This window comes from Ictalurus punctatus, chromosome 5 (genome assembly GCF_001660625.3).
Source record: "Ictalurus punctatus breed USDA103 chromosome 5, Coco_2.0, whole genome shotgun sequence".
Classification (NCBI taxonomy): Eukaryota; Metazoa; Chordata; class Actinopteri; order Siluriformes; family Ictaluridae; genus Ictalurus; species Ictalurus punctatus.
Window position 1 is genome coordinate 13,880,449 of NC_030420.2, and position 21,356 is coordinate 13,901,804.

Consider the following 21,356-nt stretch of genomic DNA (forward strand, 5'->3'; position numbering starts at 1 on the left):
AATTTGTATAGAATGTTTAAAAAATCGAAAGTGCGTTTGTAAGAACTTACCTGCATATACCCTTACCATTCGCTGTAAGACGTCAAAGAAACGAGTAACTTGCGTTCTACATTCAGTAATGTTTATATGTTTCTGAAATTAGCGATGTCAAAGATTGTTTGTCGAATGGTCATGCAGATGCTTACAAGACCGGTATCATTAACAGGGTATGTTTTTTTTTCACAATTCATTAAGGCGTGCTTAAGTAGTTAGCATGCTAGCAAGTAGGCTGACCGGAGAATAGTTTTCTGTATACACTCCGTACATTGTTTCGGAAATACCTGAAGCTGTAATAATTGCTTGGGTTAAGCAAAATCTACCAATTAAACAAAATGTTTTGTTTAGTGTAATTTTGAGCGATAGTTTTAAAGAACACCCCCGTGCCATGCCTATGTGGCGTACGTATTCTGAGTTAGTTTTTTAGATAGGCCTAGTTGTATGGGAATGTGTATGTATGGTGTCCCCTTATTTAAAGTTGTTGATATCCGTTACACATTTATTTCTAGATCTGTCCTCGGATGCAGGCCTGTATGCTCTGTAAGACACAGCCACTGGATGACCTCAGTGATTTCACTGAAGAGTTCGGTTCCTTTAAGGTCAGTGAGGTGATGTTAAATTAAATACGCCTTTAGTTACGATTCCAATTCGGCTTCTGTTATCATCCTGAACAGAGCGGAGCCGAAGAAAAAGAAAAAGGTTGACCCGCGCCGTGATCTTATGGTAAAAGAGCGTCTGAAGAAAAAGGTGAAGAAGCTTGAGAAAATCCCACCCGAGCTTATTCCTATAGAAGACTTTATACCTCCAGCCAAGTGCTTTGATGAGATCAGGTAATATAAATCCATACCTTATTTGCTGCTGAATTATGGGGTTGGAGTAACACAAACGCTTCTATCCAAAAGCTCCTAACCAATTTAGGAGAGAGGTTTAAATTTGGTGTGCTAGTCCTAATTTTAAGAATCTTAACTTTTTTCTTCTAAGAGCAATTCACAAAGCCAGAAAGTATGGCTTTCATATACAAATACAAAAGTATTTGAATTATATAGTCACATTAAATAATTTTTCTTGTTGTGCTTTTTAGTATGATTTGTTTAACTTGTTAGGGATTTTAAAAAAAAACATGCTTATTAATTTTATTGCATTTAAAAACATATGATTTTTATATTACTGGGTTTGGTTTTAAGATTAAAAAAAAAAAAAATCAGAACCATTAATAAAATTCTCAAAAATGAAAATTTCAGGGATAAGTTTACACTGGTTGCTGAGCATTGTCACTAATGTTAATTCCTAACTACAAGAGTGCTTTTTGGGTGGGCCAGGCCTCCAAATGGGTGTGCCCAGGCCCTTATAGCTCCGCTACTGCCTCAGCATAACATTGTAGTACACAAGTATGAGTTATCAACCAAAAATATGCCAAAAGAGAAGTCTTTTTCTCCCCAGTAAAACAGGAGATGAGCCAATGTACCACTGGCCTGGAAGAATACCACTGTAATTCCAGTGCCTTAAACACCTTATGCAAAATCTTTTAATGACTTTCAACCCATTTCTCTTATATCAGTTCTTTGCAAATGTATGGTGCGTATAGTATGTGAAGAACTGTCCCCTCTATAGTGTGTAAAGAACTGTCCTCTCAAATTGGGAGATTCATTGATCCCTTACAATTTGTCTACCAAGCTAATCGGAGCACTGTGGACACCTCTCACTCTTAAATAAAGTTAAAAGTTATCTAGATTAAAAAAATGCTTATGTCAGAATTCTCTTTATTGACTTTTCCCTCTGCCTTTAATACTGTTCAGTCTCATCTTCTTTTAAAGTGCCTATGTGATTTAGTTGTTAGTAGTTGAATGATTCTGTGGATTAAGGAATTCCTAAAAGATCAGCCTCAGAGAGTTTGTATTAATAACATCATGTCTGATTGTTTGGTCCTAAATTCTGGGGTACCGCAAGGATGTGTAATGTCTCCTATGTTGTTCTCTGTATACATCAATGAACTGCAGTGTGGTGACAGTAACGTTTCCCTTATAAAGTATGTTGCTGATATGGCTTTGGTTTCCTGTCCGAAGGAAATTAACAGCTCCTCATATTTTGAGTATATTGACAGTCTGGTTCTTTGGTTTGACAATAGTTTTTTTTTTTTTTTTTTTTTTTTTTTTACAACTTTATATTGAAAAGACGAAAGACCTATGATTGGGGAACCAAACAATGGGAAGTGGGAATGGGAAATACAGGCCTTGTATATAATCCAGTTAGCATAAAGGGAAAAAAGGTAGAGCGGGTCTCAAAGTTTAAGTATTTAGGAACAATTATTTATGATAAACTCAATTTCCAAAGTCATGTAGAATCCATCCATAGTCTTCTTAGGAAACTGAGGAGTTTTAACATTAGCACACATACTTTAACCATGGTTTATAGATCTGTGAATGAAAGTATTCTTACATATAACATTGTTTCATGGATATCTAACACTTAAGCAGAAGAATCAACTTTCACAAGTAATTAATCAGGCAAACAAGATCACTGGACATAAACAACATGCACTTCAGGATTTATTTTCCCATTTTATGGAAAAATCGACTCAAAATCCCTTTTGCTAAAAGAAATATATACTCAGCTAAAAGTAACGTCCCCTTTTCAGGAGACTGTATTTTAAAGATAATTTTGTAAAATCCAAATAAGCTTTACATATCTTTATTGGAAAGGGTTTAACAATGTTTTTCATGCTTGTTCAATAAACTATAAACAATTATTGCACATGTACACATGGAACAGTCCTTAAGGCATAGGTGGTAGGCATGTAAGGTCATAGTCACAATAACTTAGGACACTAAAGAGACCTTTCTACTGACTCTGAAAAACACCAGAAAAAAAGATGTCTAGGGTGCCTGCCCACCTGCATGAACATGTCATAGGCCTGCTGCAGGGAGGCATAAGGACTGCAGATGTGGGCAGAGCGATAAACTGCAATGTCTGTAATGTAAGATGCCTAAGACAGTGCTACAGGGAGACAGGAAGGACAGCTGATTGTCCTTGCAGTGGAAAATTACATGTAACCATGTGCCCCCCAAGACATGATCGAGAACTTGCCTTGGTGGAAGAGTAGGGTAACATCTCACAGCAAGAACTGACAAATCTGGTGCAGTCCATGAGGATGAGATGCACTGTAGTACTTAAAGCAGCTGGTGGCCACCAGATACTGACTGTTACTTTTGATATTGACACCACCCCCCTACCCCCTTGTTCAGGGACTCATTATTCCATGTTATAACCCCATCCTGATTATTTTGATCAATATTGAGATCACGATTATTTATCACGATTATTAATTGATTTTAGTGACAATAAATGTGAAAGTGCAATAAAAATATGTTAAGTTTTCTCATGCCACAATATAACACACAAGTAGGCATGAGAAAACTTGAGCTGGTCAATTATGACAGAATTTAGGAACATAGTGTGAGCCATGACACATTAATTTACCTTCTGATAAACTAAATTTAATATTTTCAGTTAATTTTACAGACTGTATGCAAAAAACAACCGTTAACCTGTTCCACCTTGTAAACAAATACAATAAACATCAATGTACAGTCTTTGAAGTCTGCTCCTCTTAAATATATTTAAAGCTACACTATTAGACATTTTACGCTGCCATGGTTCTGGGCTGGAGTCAGTTCTCGAACCGCTCTGTGTATATATCTGAATAATCTCATATAGGATGTGATTGGGTAAATTCATTTACCCGTCAGATGCAGAGCGCTTTAGTTTTAATGGTGTTCATTACTGCCGATACGATCCAGATATCAATCTTTTTTTATTTAAACTTTAATCAGGAAGTCTTTCATAAACAGTTAAATGTAAGCTCTCTGCTCATGGTCACTCTTAATTGAATTAAAATAATAGCAATGAGATACTGTTGGTTAATTGATAAATAAACAAGCATAAAATATTTATTTTTAAATATCTTAAACAATAGAGTCTCCTAATTAAAAGTAGTCTAACACAGAAATTATCCATATTCGGAAAAAGGCTAATAGACTTCTCTGGAAATAGCGAACTAAGCTTAATGTCAAATTGATATTAAATGCAACTCATAGTAATTAAACATTTTCATTTCTCATTTTATTTATATTTCATGAAGTTATTATATCAATTTTTATATTAAATGATTTATTTACAACTAAGCACATTTTCTGTCTTTATATTTTAGTAGTTTTTGTTTTTATTTGTTTATCAGCTTTAGATTGGTTCCCCCAGTACAGTGTCCATGTCTGCTGATAATATTGCGTTTTGGGGGAATAAATCAAAACATGGGAATTGGAGTTGACTTTTCTAGTGATATCTGGCAACCGTGAGTTTAAATGAAGTGAATTAGAGTTAGTGAAAGGAGACTGGCAGTGTACTGTATGTTTACAGACTGAACAGTTGCTACTCTTGATTATGATTGGTGAGGAATTATTTAATAAAGAAGTTTGAATTAAACCCTCCTTGTAGCATTATTTTTAATTTACTCCGCGTGAAGCAGCTGTCTCTACACTAGCAGGTGAAAGTTCAGGTTATTTTGCGGGATCAAAAAAAGATGGCAGTTTGTGAGATCAGGAAGTTGAAGCACATGTTCAGTGTTACTCGTCATCATAATGGCTTCTCTGTAGTATTTAAACACTTGTTCGGTTGACTGAGGAGATGAAAAGCAGTGTGAAAGTATGATTGTATTATACAACTCCGAACAGGTCACTCGCACCGGTGCGAATAAATATTTATTCACAGTCGCACAAAGTACTTTTCGGTCACAAATGCGAGTGAAATGGTCATACTGTAGAGCCCCAAGTTTATCTGCAAAGTTTTTTTCCCGTTCGGTGTGATGAGGTTTAATGTCCCCGACAACCTCTGTAGTGCTATTTAACATCGTGCTAATTTCATGATTTCCCCTCGTGCAAGCGCTGGAGCTCGAAGCAAAACTAGCAGCTCGAGGGCTAAAATGCTAATTCCGTTTTGGGGTTTTGGCACTACAAAATGACGTCATCCCTGCGGCGCTCTATGTGATTGGCTTTAGTGTAGGAAGCGCTTGATTTGATCTGCAGCTGAGTTTTCTATGAGCGGAGGACGAACTTGAAACGTCAATATCGCAGTCCATCCATCCATCTTCTACCGCTTACTCCTTCAGGGTCGCGGGGAACCTGGAGCCTATCCCAGGGAGCATCGGGCACAAGGCGGGGTACACCCTGGACAGGGTGCCAATCCATCGCAGAATATCGCAGTCGATCATGTTCATTTAATTGTGGGCAGTCAAAATCGTAATCGCGATTGATATTCAATTAATTGTGCAGCCCTAGCTGCTACAGAGCAGTACTAACAAAAGGTGCTAACACCACTAATTTGGCAAAGCACCTGAAGGGCCAATACAGTTGGTAACAGCTCTCATTTCAACATCACTTGCGCATTAATGATGGCCCAGTAAACTTTTGTTGATAACTGTGTTGTCCCGTTGTAATTCTCAAAGCTAAACTATTTGCAAAGAAACATTAGGCTACAGTAATGGGTGTACCCTCTGTAGAGAATGTCTGCATATGTAAGAATAGTAATTACTTCCATTTAATTTTTTTTTTTACTCACTTGTAACTTGAAAAGGCACAGTATTCCACTGCTTTTGTTTTTACTTGCACTTTATTGCCTTTTAAATGTGTGACAGTCTCAGAGATTTTTGAACAAGTGCAACAATAACTTGTAAGTGTTTTCTGTAGTTTCAGTCTCATATAGTTTTGAGAAATTTTGGCCCATTCTTCTTTAAAACATTGCTTCAATTCATTGACGTTTGAGGGCATTTGTCTTAAGATCCCTTCAGAGCACCTCAATGGGGGTGAGGTGTGGATTTTGACTTGGCCATTCCAACGGCTAGATTTTTTTCTTCTTCAGATATTCAGATGTCGATTGGTTCGTGTGCTTGGGATCAGTGTCCTGTTGCATGACTCAGTTTCATTCCAGCTTAAGCTGCTGGACAGCTGGCCTCAAATTTGTCTCAAGAATATTCTGGTATAAAGTGGAGTCTATCATTGTTTCAACAGCTAGAAGTTTCCCAGGTCCTTTGTCTGCAAAGCAAACCCAAATAATCACCCTCCACCACCATGCTTGACAGTTGATATGGAGTGTTTGTGGTGATGCACTGTGTTTGGTTTTTGCCAAACTTGGCTCTGTGCATGTTGACTAAACATTTCCAACTTGCTCTCATTGGTCCAGAACTTTTGTGGTTTGTTCACATATAATTTTGTGAACCTAAGTCATGCATTTTGGAGAGAAGGGGCTTTTTCCTACCCACCCTTCCATGAAAGCCATACTTGCTGTCTTTTCTGATTGTGTTGTTATGAATAAATAAAGAGGTCAACTGATATTGGATTTTACAGATACCGATAAGTTGGTCAGTACCTGCTGATAACCAATAGTTTTTAATATTGTACTGAATGAAAACATAACACTCAAAGTAAAATAATGCTGAACTTTATAAAGTTCAATAAATTACTTTATAAATAAAGTCATTTCTGTACCATGAAAATGTACTGTACTTTATAAAATGATATATAAACTATTAAAGAATACTGGAGAAAAAATATGTACATCTAAAAAGTAACACTCCTTTTCGTTTGTCGATGTTTTAAGTCGGCATCTGAAGTATCCCGCTCTGTGCAGAGTGTAGTCTCACGTGTCAAAATCAAACACCACAATAGAGGCCGCTCTTGTACTGTATGACGACAGCGGACCCTTCTCACCTGTTTATTTATGCAGTTCTCCATTTTGCGTGTCATCTCTACAGTTATCCAATCAGCCAATCATATGGCGGCAGCAGCAGAATGCACAAAATCATGCAGATACAGGCATGGTTGTTGCCAGATGGGCTGGTTTGAGTATTTTCCAAAACTGCTGATCATCTGGGATTTTCACACTCAACAGTCTCTAGAGTTTACAAAGTGTGGAATGATGTGGAAAACAAAAAATACTGAGTGTGTGACAGTTCTGTGGGTGCAAATGCCTCGTTGAAATGATAGGTCAGAGGAAAATTGCCAGACTGGTTTGAGCTGCCAGTGAGGATATAGTAACTTGTATAATCATTCTTTACAACTGTGGTGAGCAGAAAAGCATCTAAAAAAAACAACAACCTGTAAATCCTCAAATACGCTTAGGAGTAGGGATGCACTGAATGTTCGGCAACTGAAATTATTCGGCTGAAAATGGCAAAAAAAAGCACTTTCGCTGTACGAGCTACATGCACGAGTGCTCAGCGAGCGCATGCTCTTCGGCTTTTGATAACCATGACATTGTTTACTGTGGACACGTGTGTTTGTTTTGTTTCTGTTCTGCATCCTATTTTGTCATTGGTGGTTGTTCAGGGGTGTGGCTTTATTGTTTTCAGCTGCCAGCGCTTAGTGCTGATTTATATTCAGGATATATACCGCTCGTGTCCCTGTATACCTCGCGGAGTATTCTGTCACGTCGCGAGACCTAAGGGAGTAGAGTACGGAAGCAGGTGCAAATAAAGACGTATTTATTTAAGGACAGGCAGATAAATCCAAATCGTAATCCAAAAAACTTAGTCAAGACAGGCAAAGGGTTGGGCGATCAGCAAACAGGCATAAAAGGGGCAAAGCAGGAATCAAAGTCGCAGTCACAGAAAACAGGGTCAAAACAAGAAACATGAACTAGTACTATGGACTGGAAGTGGGAGTGGAAAAACCAGCAGGGACTAAATGAACTAATCTATAGATTAAACTAACTAAATCTATCAAGGAACATAACATTAACGTATCTAACTATACTATATCTACTATAATACTCCGAGGTGTACGGGGACGCGAGCGGTATATATCCCGAATATAATAGTGCTTATATTATATATATTATATTATAATATAATATATAGTGCTTTGTTGGTAGCCTATGCCTGCTTGAATGAAAAAAATGTTGTGTTAAATAAATATTTTGAAATTGTAGTTTTTGTAATTGATTATTTTCTTGGAAAAGCAAGACAAAATAGTAAAAAGCACATTTTGACTACTTAATTTATGCAATGGTGAAAAAAATGGCAAAATCAATGGAAAAAAACACAAAAAAAACGTATTCATTTTTCATTATATTCGGGTTCAGCTTCGGCCAAGAATTTTCATTTCGGTGCATCCCTACTTAAGAGTGCTTGTAAGGATACAAGTTTGACTGATATATGGAGGGAGTTGCATCCTGCACTCTTAGAAGAAACGGTTCTGTATAGAACATTAAAGGGTTCTATCGGGTGTTTCATATTTTGAACCCCTAAAAGACAGGACCCTTTGTTAAGGGTTCAATCAAAAGTGAACCCATTTGATTGAACTGTGAAAAGGTTCTGTATAAAACCTCTTATGGGTTCATTCATTTTCATGGATTAAATTATTATATTGTTGCTTTGTCCTTTACTGAAACTATTATGGATATGTGAAATAAATATTTTATGTTATTGACATCTTAAATAACCACAGTAGAATTATTTTTTTAATTAATAACTATTATTTAATAACACAGAATGGGGAAGATTTCAATGACTGTAAACATGACAAATGTCACTCAAATAATGGGGGGGGACAATGAATAGTGCATCGTGTAAGAAGTATGTTACCTATAACAACTATTATTATGCAAACAACAAACACAAAGTAATTTTTGTGTTAAAGCATTCAAAATTAATATTTTCTTAAATGTACAAACTGACATTAAAACATTAACCACAAATAAAGTTTGTTATGGCTAAACTATTTATATACATCAACAGTTTATAATAGTCTTTATTGATCTCACATACACTACAACACAGTTTTCTTCGCACACCCCAACATGTCAGGAAGCTGGGGTCAGAGCGCAGGGTCAGCCATGATGCAGCGCCCCTGGAGCAGAGAGGGTTAAGGGCCTTGCTCAAGTACCCAACAGTGGCGCATTGGCAGTGCTGGGAACCCCCCACCTTCCGATCAGTAACCCAGAACCTTAACCACTAAGCTACCACTGCCCCTAATATTGTAGTATACTATACTATGATAGTTAGTTGTACATTTTGAGAATGTCTTTTGTGGCCACTGGAATGTTTAAACAATGAAATTCATTGTGCGAATGATGTGTTTTGGATAGGTCACACTGAACATGAAATAGATAGCAAAGAGACACTCCACTGCCTCTGACCTTCCATGTCTTCAGTCATGATATTGACACCATCCATTCTGATGCTGGCTCTTTTCACATCAAGCAGGTTTGAAGCTCCATGAAAAATGATTGTGGGTTTTGGATTTGCTGATTTCTGTAAATTGGGAAAAATATTGTACAGATCTGTTGATTAACTGAGAATACAATAAAGTCCTTTTGAGTTAAAGGGATTTTTCACCAACAATCAAAACTCTATCATTTAGTCAAACCCATTTCATCCCAAACCTGACTTTTTTTCCCCTTTGGTGAGAGAAAATATCTTGGACAGAATGATGGCCTCAGTCATTTTTATGGTGCCCAGGAAGGGCCAGGATCAGTTCACTTAGTTTTGTTGTGGGCACGATATATTAACTCATGGGAACGTGATATGTTGTGGCCGCGAGATAATAGGATAATAGAAGCCCAAGATCATTTTGTCAAGGTAACAGCGTCCTTAAGTTGTGTCTATGTAATGTGAAGTCGTGGCCTAGAGACCTTGTGTTGACGGAACGACATATCACGTTCCCGTAAGTTAAAATGTTTTGGCCACAACAAAACTTAGTTAACCCTTCCTGGACACCATAATTTTACTTTTAATGCATCCTTCTTTCCATAAAATCAAAGTGAATGGTGACTGTGGCTGACAATTCCTTAAAGTTCTGTGATCTCAAACATCTACTTATCAAAGAAAAATGCAAGATTGGAATAAAATGAGGTTGAGAAAATGACAGAATTTTCTTAGTTTTCTCATTTTTAGCATAAAAAACAAAACAGAAACAAGACCACTCAAAACTTACATTATCCAGACAGAATAGAAACTTGCTGTCTTCTTGAAATAAAGATGGTAAAATGAGCAGTGCAGCATTCTTCTCCACATCTGCAACACCAGTGTAAACATAAAAAGAAAACATATGTTCTTGGCACACAGTTTGAAACGAACTATAAAAGGATATTTGTAAAGGATAATGTACAGTGAACATGTACACTCATCAAGTTTGATCTTGTTCTCAATTATGTCAACTGAACCTCAGTGTTTCCCACAGGTTGACAATTTATTTGTTGTGGTGGTTGATGCGCAGCATATGACGGTGCGGTTTCTGTAATAAATTAGTCAAACAAAGGTTTATGAATGAACTATTTATTGCAAACGAATAACTACTCAAAATAACTGTCAGCATAAATAACTTAAGAAATGCATAACTGCATATTAAAAAACATTTTCCATTTTCAAAATATATTAAAGAACAAAACACAGACTGATTTTTGATGAACATATCAAAATAAGTAACTTTGAAAATAAATAGCTATTTACATTATGGAATACATTTTCAAATGTCCCTGTTTGCACAGTTGTCATTGCTTGCTGGAATATTTAATTTTCCTTGGCTTGGAAAAAAACTTTTCCAACGCCTGTCTGTAGGGGTATGCTTCAGGGGCAGGCCCATTGATGGAGATTCTGAGGTGTTCGGCCATAAACTGATTACGCTGGTTGCCCACCATCGTTTTCCTTATTTTTAAAAATAGAAATAAAACCAGTTTAGTTCATTTTGCGTATCAACACCCACATTTATCAAGTAAAAAACACTCTAATTTGTAAAATACTAAGTGTATTATCAGTACTTATTTGGATGATGGATGCTACAATTATAAACAAAGTGTCTGCTCCACGACTGTCCACAGCAGCAGTCACAACAGAGTTTAGCAATCAGACTGATCAGAGCAATTCAACCCTGTCATGAGTACAAAGATGTTACTCGGACGAAGGGAGGACGTCTCTCTTCGTTTGATAACGTTAAAAGTAAAGTCAGGCTTGTTGTTGGCTTCCTGACTCATTTTTGAAAAGATGAGAAAGCGAGCTGACAGCGTGGAGCGATAGAGGGAACGAGAGCAGTGGTGGTTGAGCGAGCTAGACAGTGAATGAAGAGAGCGAGTGGTGGTAGCGAGAAAGCTGGTGAATGGGAGCAAAACATCCACAAACGTTGGTAGTTGTACACTCTTGATAATGTTACGTAACGCCAGTAAGCTGTTGTCTTAATTTATCGATAACGTTAGAGCTACGTCACTTTGCATTGAGTGTTCAGTTCGGTGTCGAAGCTAGCTCTAACCTTAGACAGCTAGCTAGTCAGACCAACTAACGTTACTGTACCCTCGTAAGTTAAAATAACGCTTAACGTTAACACGTTAAATGCGAAAAAGCATTCTTTTTTTTAGGCATCCAATACACAAACTGCTAAGTGTGGTGTTTTTATTATCGAGTGTAGGGAAATAGCCCGTGAGGGGCGGAGCACAGACACGCAGGAGACGTTGGATGCAGTGATCAAGGGATTAACTTTATTTTTTCTTACTCGGGTGATGTCGGAAGTGAGGAGGTGTGAGTGTGTGAGGGTTTGTGTGAGGCTGGCGTGGCAGCGCTCTCCAGGGCGTGTCGGGACTTCCCTGAAGCGTGAGGGCTTTCTCGTGCCGTCGGTAAACGCCGCGTGCGAGCTCACCAAGCTGCGTTCTCGTCTGCACCCGAGCCTTCTGGAAAGAGAGAGAGAAAGCGATTAGAAAAAAATGCAGAAGTATGGATATCGGGAAGATTAAGGAGAAGCGACTTCTCCCGCCCGACTCCCCAATCACCGGCCGGGGTGGTGTCGGCGGCTCCGCCCCAGCGTGACGGGCCTTCCGGTTGTGGGAAGGAGCGACTTTCCTACCACGCGCGCCGGCTGTCGGTCCGTCGCGACACGAGTTAGGAAAAAAAGTTGCTGCTGCTGTTGAATACCAACTGAATCGCAGCATTGTCTTGAGTAGCGGGGGGGTTGACCGTCTGCTGGTTTGTGTTCATTATGAACTGACAATTCCGCGTCTTGATTAAAAAGAAAAATTGGGATTCGGATTTTATCTACCTGGGTGGGCCATGCCCAAGTAGAGCCTATGTATGGGAAACACTGAACTTGCCACATGTTGCGTTCCCAAATGTTATAAGTGGCTTAGCACATGCTCAGCCCCTATAGGTTGCATGGTTTTAGTAGATGTGGTTTCTAAAACTAGGACCAGTCTTGTAGCTTCTCTTACACCCCTATATATTACATACTATTTTGAAGTCTCGCTGGTGTTGAAGTTGTAAATGTTTCAGGCACTTGGATATTGTACACTTAATGGCATCACAGAATGGCCATTTGTAGAACTCCATTAAATACCTCTGCAGATTTCTTTGAAATGGGATGGTACCCCGGGGGCCACACAGAAATTCTAGAATTTAAAAAAAAAAAAAAATTATTTATTTTTTTAAATGTGTGTCAGGATTGTGAACCTTTACACTATGATGTACATAAAAATGAGAAATATTAATAAATGAAATCAATTATACACAGCACATTAAGACCCACACCAAACAGAGACATCTGTTGATATACTAGTGTTACAGTACTGTTAGCCACATGCTGATTTATTTAAAATGACTATTTAAAATGGATAAGTTTTTAGATACAGATGTAGTCTCTAATCTGAGAAAGTTCATACAGAAGAGCCTAGTGTGAAAAAAAATTAAACTGCAAAAAATTTGATTACTCTAGGGGGCCACAAAGTGATGTGCCGTACACGAGGGGGTGCCTCACGCTGAAAAGGTTTGAGAACCACTAATGTAAATTCTAGTTATAAGTGGTAATCTAGGTTACTTGTTTCTCTCTTTCTCTTATTTAAAAGTTCTTAGGAAATGCACCTGAAAGACAAAAATAACAAATGTAATTTACAGGGACAATAAAGAAAACAAAATCACAGGATTTTGTTGGTTAAAATAAGCAACATTTTTTGTTACATTTTGCATATATTACAAGTGTTTTGAAGTCATACAATATCTTTGTGTGATAAACAGAATTAATTGTTATTCACTGATAGACTATTTTTATGGTAACTTTTATGGTATTTGAATTCTTCGGACACTTCAAAGCTCCCTGAAATTACATGGGAAGGAGTGGCGATACAAATCTTCAGAATAACATCGTTTGGTTTCTGCAGAAAAAGTAAGTCATACGGGTCTACTCCAACATGAATGAAAATGGATATTTTGCATATTAAACAGAATTATTGAAAGAGAATTATTGGCAGTTGGTTGTGGTTGAGACATTAGTGGTCATAACTAAATGTTACTACAATGAAAAATATTTTGATCTATTTATACACATTAACTTACAACTGTCAAAATCAAGCATAAAAAACCCCACAAAATCCTGTACAGACTGGATAAAGACCCAATATTTAAAGGTGGATCAGAGTCAGAATTTTTTCAGTAGATCAAAGGTAGTTTGGGTGGAGCTGAACTTTTGCATTAAATAATTTCAGTATTGTCTTCTTTCAGAGTCCGCAGCCCTCCCCAATTGTCTTTTGAAGAGAGTGAGCGAAGGGGACTGCTGCTTAAGGTATGGTCCAGATACAAGAACTCCCAGCACCAGGCTGAGATGGCAGCTATTGAAGAGGCTCTAAAGGCCCAGACAGAAGCTTTAAAAGAGCTTCAGCTGGAATCAGAAGAGCTTTACAAAGCAGCACTCAGCCCTGACAGTAGTCTTTTCCCCTTCCAGCACCATGGTCCCTGCTATACTCCACCTATTCCAAACCAAGAGGCCCCTGATGGCAAATATAATAACATTACACGAGTGTACACACAATAATGGAACTTAGTGACTGCTGCTAGTACTAATGAAAAATGTGTGATGGAACTCTACTTCTGGTTTGTAATTTCTGTGCTGTTTGAAATCATTTCATGACTAATATTGAGCAGTTGTATTAAATGCATATCTGTAGAAAAGCAGACTGTGTTAATTTGTTCTTAAATTAAAGTTTGTGTTCTTACAGGCTAAGTGTGCCATAGTACAACCCCTGGCAAAAATTATGGAATCACCACCCTTTTTTATTTCATAATAAATAAACAAATCACAGATATGAGACAAACAATTTTTGTTTAATAGCTGAACATTCTGGCTTCATGAAACATACCTCAAACAAATTAAATTAAATTGTTTTAATTAATGGCATTTTTTCCCAGATCAAGTAGAGGAAAGAATTATGGAATCATCAACAAAAAAAATTAACATGTCATTGAGTTGATATGCCTGTCCTGAAGAAAAGTTTAACACTCTTTGCTCTGTGGCAAGATGCATTATCATCCTGAAAAATGACTTCATCACCAAACCTATTTTCTATCAATGGAACGAGTAAAGTGTCCAAAATTTTTGTGTACACCTGTGCTTTGACTGTTGAGGTCTCCTCTGGTCGTTTACCTGACATGCAACCCCATATCATAAATGTGTGGGGAAATTTTATTGTTTTCTGCAGCCAGTCCTCTTTATATGTTTCATTAGAACAGCAAAAGATAAAAATTCCAGCATCATCTCCTTGGCAATGAATATCACATCCAATCATCCACATGCCATGATTGCTTCTCTTTAGCCCACTGTAACCTTTTTTTCTTCTGTTTAGTGTTTAGGTGTTGGTGCTGGTTTTCATTTACCTTTTCTATATATAGATGGAACGACAATTGAAAGAGTTAGCGCTTATAAATACTTAGGTATATGGTTGGATGAAAAACTAGCTTTTAATGTACACATAATCTGTTGAAGAAGCTTAAACCAAAATTGCGGTTCTTTAATCGTTTAAAAAACTGCTTTCCTTATGAGGCTAGAATGAAAATAGTGCAGAGTTGTTGTTTTTTTTTTGTTTAATCTGTAATTGATTATGGTGACCTTGTTTATATACATGCAGCTTTATCTTTGTTAAGGAAACTGTACTCTATCATGCAGCATTACGCTTTGTGGTGCAGATTCACATACTCATCACTGTATACTATATGAACCCTTGGCATGGACATCTTTGCATCATCGGAGGAAATTGCATATGTATATGTTCATTGCTAAGGCACTTCTAGGTAAATTGCCCTCTTATATTTCTAATTTCTTAACTTTTTATACAAATAGTTATTGTACTAGATCTCAAACACACATTCAGTTAAAAGTCCCGAAGGTATACTCAGAATTTGGCAAACATGCTTTTTCTTCTTATGCTCCCTGGGTCTGGAACAATCTACAAAATGTAGTAAAACTAGAGATATTGCCACCTCTGAATACTTTTAAATGGCTTTTGAATACAGTGTGAAACAAGTGTTGTAAGTGCTTTTCATGATTTTACTCATTGTTTTCTGTGGTTATTGTTTTCTGTGATTATCTCTGTGTGAAAATATGTGCTGCGTCTTGACCAGGTTTCCCTGGAAGAAGAGCTTGTGATATCTCAATGGGATCTTCCTGGTTAAATAAAGGATAAACAAATAAAATAAATAAATTAAAATCCCATTTCATTCAGCCAGTTTCTTGCAGTTCTGTCACAAACATTGACTCCTGTTTCTGCCCTCTTTTTTTCATTTGTTTTGTTGTGCATTTTTTACAACCCCAATTCCAAAAAAGGTTGCTGTATAAAATGTAAATAAAAACAGGATGCAATGAATTGCAAATCTCATAAACTCTCATGTTATTCACAATCTTGGTGAATAACATCTTGGTGAAGATCTTGGAAACTTTTGATGATATTATGTACTGTAGATGATGAGATATTCATAGTCTTCACAATTTTACGTTGAGGAACATTATTCTGAAATTGTTCCACAAATTGTAGATGCAGATTTTTGCAGATTGGTGAACCTCTGCCCATCTTTACTTCTGAAAGACTTTGCCTCTCTAAGATACTCTTTTTATACCCAATCATGTTACTGACCTGTTGCCAATTAACCTCCAGCTGTTTCTTTTTAATAACACTTATTTTTCAGCCTTTTGTTGCCCTGTCTGAACTTTTTTTTAGAGGTGTTGGGAATGAAATTCAAAATTAACTTATTTTTTTTTCTTAAAATGGTACATTTACTAAGTTTAAACATTGTATATGTTTTCTATGTTCTATTGTGACAAACATATGGGTTTATGAGATTTGCAAATCATTGCATTCTGTTTTTATTTACATTTTATACAGTGTCTCAACTTTATTGGAAACGTTGTTGTATTTTCAAGGCATATTGCTGTGAGTTTTCTATCCGATGTTTGGCGTCTTCCTTGGTTGACTTGTATGTTAGAGAGATGAATAGTTGGTATATATTGTAACCTTATTTTTCACAGGTCTAGGTCAAAGGTGAAAAAGATACACATTACTCTCTGTGTACAGGTCTAGGTCAAAAAAGGTCATCACAAACGTCATTGGACAGATGTAGTTAAAGATATCTATTGTTCCATATTCTTAGCTATAGATTAATCATTGATTTTGACAAGCCTAGGTCAAAAAGGTCATCATCAACGTCATTGGACAGATGTAGTTAAAGACTACTAATTTATCAGTAGTAAACTTTAAATCCAGTTCCGGTGCATTCACTCACGCGCGCGCATGCGCGCGCGCACACACACGCACACACAGAAGATAGGTCTAGGTCAAAAAAGGTAATCTCCAACGTCATTGGACAGATGTAGTTAAAGATATCTATTGTTCCATATTCTTAGCTATAGGTTAATCATATTTATTGTGACAGGTCCAAGTCCAAAAAAGGTCATCACCAACATCATTGAACAGACGTAGTTAAAGATATCTATTGTTGCATATTCTTAGCTATAGATTAATCATTGATCTTGACAAGCCTATACCTTTTAGTTATTGGAAATTTATAGCTAAACTACACTTTAGACCCGCTAAACATTTGTTCCGTATGTAAATGATGGATAGGGGCTACGTTCATCCACAGACCTACGTGGATTGTTATGTCCACCAGGCTGGAAACCCCTTCCGGAGTTTCAAGGCACCCCCACCATGTATGGGTCCGGGGTCAGGAGGTCTGTTCAAGGGTCTTTTTAGAATGGCGGTTCCGTTCCTCAAAAGGGGATTTGCTATTGCAAAACCTCATTTAAAAACAGCGGCTAAAGGTTTCGTAAGTGACATAGTGAGAAACATTATGAGCAAGACACAAAATCAAGACGGATTGGGCCTTGCATTGATTGTGGGTAAAAAATGTTAAAGGCTCCCAGGACGTCGACACGTGATTCCGAATAAAAGATGTAAGGTTACTAAACTTAAGACCAGTGTGAAAAAGACCAAGCAGAGAGGCAACAGGCATCCTTCCATCTCTCACAAGAGAAAGCGGCTGAACATTTTCTAACATCATGGCTTTCTTACGCAGTTTATCCTCAGAGTGTACCAAGACAGAATTGGATATTTTCACATTACCTTATACACAAACGAGTATCGAAAAGTACACGTCGAAATACCTCCACTTTCCGCTCTTACGGACAACGGGCCCCTGGAGTTCTACATGGCTGGAAATGGGGAGGATTACCTCGACTTGAACAACACTTTTTTACATCTGGCCTGTAAAATCGTGAACCCAACGGTTCCAACTTAGCTAACAATGCAAACGTTGGGGTCGTTAACTATCCCGTAGCCTCACTTTTTTTGCAAGTGGTTGTCATGCTCGGGGATCATCTTATTTCTCAGTCTAGTAGTACATACCCATACCATGCTACCTTTGAAAGTCTTCTCAACTATGGAAAAGATTCCCTGGAAACAATTTTGCACCGGGCTATTCTACAAGCACACAGCTGGGCATATGGATGCCACAGACCCTGACGGCCGAAACGAAGGTTTCAAAAAAGGGCCAGTTTCAGGGCTGAAAGCAACACCTTTGACCTGATTGGACACATTCACTCGGATATATTTTTTCAGAATAAACTTTTACTGAACTGTATCGATTTGAGGATTAAAATGGTTCACAGCAAAGCTGAATTCTGCTTGATGAAGGAAGGAAATGCAAATTTCATTCTGAAAATACTCAATGCTTCTCTTTTTGTGAAGAAAGTAACCGTCTCACCGTCTATAAAAATCAGTCACGGGCAAGCACTTCTCAGTGCCACAGTCAAGTACCCGATCGAAAGAGTCTGTTTGAAGACCTTCAGTCTAGCTGGTTTTCCTCGGCCCTTTACCTAAAACCATTATCTTTGGGATGGTAGACAACGATGCCTTCAGTGGGTCATACAATAAAAACACTTAATTTTAAACATTACGGTGCAGAGTTTATCGCGCTCTACATAGAGAGTACTCAATATCCTGCAAAACCGTTTCAGCATGTTTTTCAGTCCGGTAACGTGGTCCTTGAATTCCATTCATTAATTTTAGCATCAGGAAAGCAGCTGAAAGATCAGGCTTTGTCAATAAACAAAAAAGAGTACATGAACGGATATACTTTATTCGCATTCAACCTGAATCCTGATGACGATCGTGGGCAACATTTGTCATTAATAAAGTCGGGAATTATGCGACTGGAACTGAGATTTCGACAACTGCTTCCGAGCACGGTGAATCTAATCGTGTACGCCAGTTTCGACAGTATTCTAGAAATAAACAATTGAACAAACGTGCTCATTGATTACCAGTAACGCATGGATACCAGAGAACTAATGGAGGTTATGAGAAGTTGTCCTGAAATAGATAAAATATTTCACGGAGTGATGGCCAGTGACGAGCTACCTGCGAGTACACTGAGAAAGTTTCCTGCTTTGTTCATCGTAAACACACATCCAAGACACATGCCGTGTGAGCACTGGCTAGCTTTATGACTTAATGACGAAAACACCGGAGAATTTTTGACTCGTATGGAAACTAGTCTACGAACGCTTTCCTTGTTCAATTCATTATTTTTTGACAAAGAACTGTTGTAAAATAAAATACAACCCTGTACAAGTTCAAAACTTTACTTCAGTTTGCTGCGGGCAACACTGTGTGTTTTTTCTGTGTCACAAAGATAAAGGTTATTTGTTTAACTGTATTATGTCTATGTATAACGAAGATTTAAATAGAAATGAGAATGCTGTTGTGTCTTTTGTTAAAAAAAATGTACCCTAGATTAAATAAAAAAGCATTTATTTACTTGTGTACAGTGTTAAACCTCTAGATATATTTCATTTACATGTGTAATGGAATGTTAAATGACGACGCTTCACAAGAAAATTTTTAAACAAAAGTTATTTTATTGAAATATAGGGTAACACAATATAACATTCATTGTCCCTCGTCATTTCAAAAACCAAACCAGTCAGAACTGTTAAAAATGGGGGATTTGAAAACTGTCTCAGAATCATTTTCTTTGCTTTTAGGTGGGGAAACAAGGTGAGAGGTATCTTTAGATCTTTTTATGTCAGATATTTTGCATCAAATACCTCCATTAGGTATTGCTGAAAAGGGTATATTTAGGTTGGCTATTGTCTGTAAGAACTCTTTCCAGCCTAAAGGCCTCCGTTCATCGTATATTCGATGAGGAGCCATGAGATTTTTAAATAAATTCACCATGTGAAATACTTTGATAGTGTTTCCTTTAAAAATAAATTCACTGTTATTGTTCCACGAAGCACCGGCTTTTCAAAGTTTTTCCATAACGTACGAAGCGTTTCTTTTGTTTCTTGCAGAAATGTTAGTGAGCACCTCTTGTACGATCTCGTCTTTGGGCAGCTCAATTTTGCCACCGCTTCCATTTTGCTTTCCGGTATTTTAGGTAGGGATAGGGTCAGTTGAGCGGTTTCCTGCTCTCCTAGTTTAACCAAGTTTAAAAAATTTTGTAGTGCCGACGCATAGAGTTTCGCCTTATCATAATCATTTAGATCGGTCCTTGACAAAATACCTCGTATTGCATCGTCCAAGTTGTTTTCGACAGTCTTTCTTAAGCTTTCCTTCTCTGTGGTGATGTTTCTAAGTTTATCGAGCTGACGTTGAGGGACTAAATACATTTTCTCCGTGGTCTCCATGTTAATTGTTGCGGGATGCAATTAAAGCTGCTTATAAACGGAATGGCTACACTGAGCAAAGGTAGAAGAAATCCTCTGGATTGATTAATAACTTTCCTTTTCTTTCTACGGACGCTCTTTTATCCGCAAATAGTTTTTGTTTTTTTAAAACCTGGTACTGTTTTGTCGTCAGTGGTATGTTTCCCCTGAGCACATTTAAAGCTAGTTCACATATGCTCAGGATGAGATCTGTGGGCGCATCACGTAATATATCTTTTCTCCTTTGGGGTGGAGACAGATGTAATGATTTCAGTTACGGGAAGGTTTTTTTCCAGTCGATCAGACATTTGTTGCCGAAACTTTAAAGTTTTTTTTTCTTCTTCGAACATACGCAACCGGATTCTCTCCCGGAAACAACTCCGACCGGAGACGAAGTTCTTCTCGTGTTTGTGCTTTCAGGTCAACAAATAAATACCCATAAGGTCTAGAGACGGCATCGCGAAAGCATTCTAAAAAATACTTGCCGTTACCCGGATACATTTGATGAGCCAGTATGCTGATCTGTGATTTATCTCTAGGGTTTTTAAAAAGAACCATGTAGTTGGTGTTCAGGTTGATTGTTCTGCCAGTCTTGCCTTGAAAAAACAAGTTTTGAACGAGGTAGATGACGCTCAGATTTCTGTGGTGGGTGTATTTTGCAAAAGCCTTTTCTACTTCGCCGTTTTTACTGGCGGATTCCATCAAGTCATCGATTACCAACAAGTTTATTTTATTGGGAGGAAGTAGTTCGTCATCACTCAAAGAATCAGGGATTCCTTGAAGAAATTTTATATTTATTTTGGTCATCAATTCATTGTACAGAGGTTGCCAACACATAACACCAGACAATGTTTTCGGGAACTACTGACATTGCCTCTTTACAGTTTTCCAACAACATTTTAATAAAATAAGATTTTCTGCTATTACTCGGTCCACATACGATACATGAAAAGGGAAGTTGCATCCTAGCGTCAAAAGCAGTCACATTCATATTTTCCATTACAAAACACATCAACAGAAACTATATACAGGAATAGTCTTAATATCCGTAAGGGAGAGTTGTAAAATCAGATAATAAAACACGCTTATCGTACATAACCCCAAACCCTTTCAACTGTGATTTGTTTCTCAAATGAAACGCCTTTTTATCTCTCACGATTTGGTTATGCGTGGTTACGAGTTGACCGGTTTGATCCGGATTTTTCACTCGCTCGTCCACCAGTTCTGTCAGTGATTTCAAATTGACAATTTCAGAATTGATACAATTTAAAGTAATGCTTTTAGTTTTCATGGTTGTTTTTCCTTTTATGGTTTTGTAACCGTAGG

At 37.5% G+C, this 21,356-nt stretch overlaps 1 protein-coding gene across 1 annotated transcript; it reads left to right on the forward strand.

The window, feature by feature from the left end:
- The first annotated feature begins 42 nt into the window (after positions 1–42).
- On the forward strand, positions 43–15,542 carry mrpl40 (mitochondrial ribosomal protein L40). The gene is made up of 4 exons (XM_017467978.3): positions 43–206; positions 546–635; positions 711–866; positions 13,559–15,542. Exons 1-4 carry the CDS (start codon positions 127–129, stop codon positions 13,866–13,868), a joined length of 636 nt encoding a protein of 211 aa, XP_017323467.1. The 5' UTR covers positions 43–126; the 3' UTR covers positions 13,869–15,542.
- Positions 15,543–21,356: the final 5,814 nt, after the last annotated feature.

What these genes read in the sequence shown, in the direction of transcription:
- mrpl40 (XM_017467978.3), top strand. Translation starts at nt 127, where the DNA reads ATGTTTCTGAAATTAGCGATGTCAAAGATTGTTTGTCGAATGGTCATG. An exon ending in AGACCGGTATCATTAACAGG is followed by an intron (nt 207 to 545) that starts GTATGTTTTTTT and finishes ATTTATTTCTAG; the next exon opens with ATCTGTCCTCGGATGCAGGC. An exon ending in AAGTGCTTTGATGAGATCAG is followed by an intron (nt 867 to 13,558) that starts GTAATATAAATC and finishes GTCTTCTTTCAG; the next exon opens with AGTCCGCAGCCCTCCCCAAT.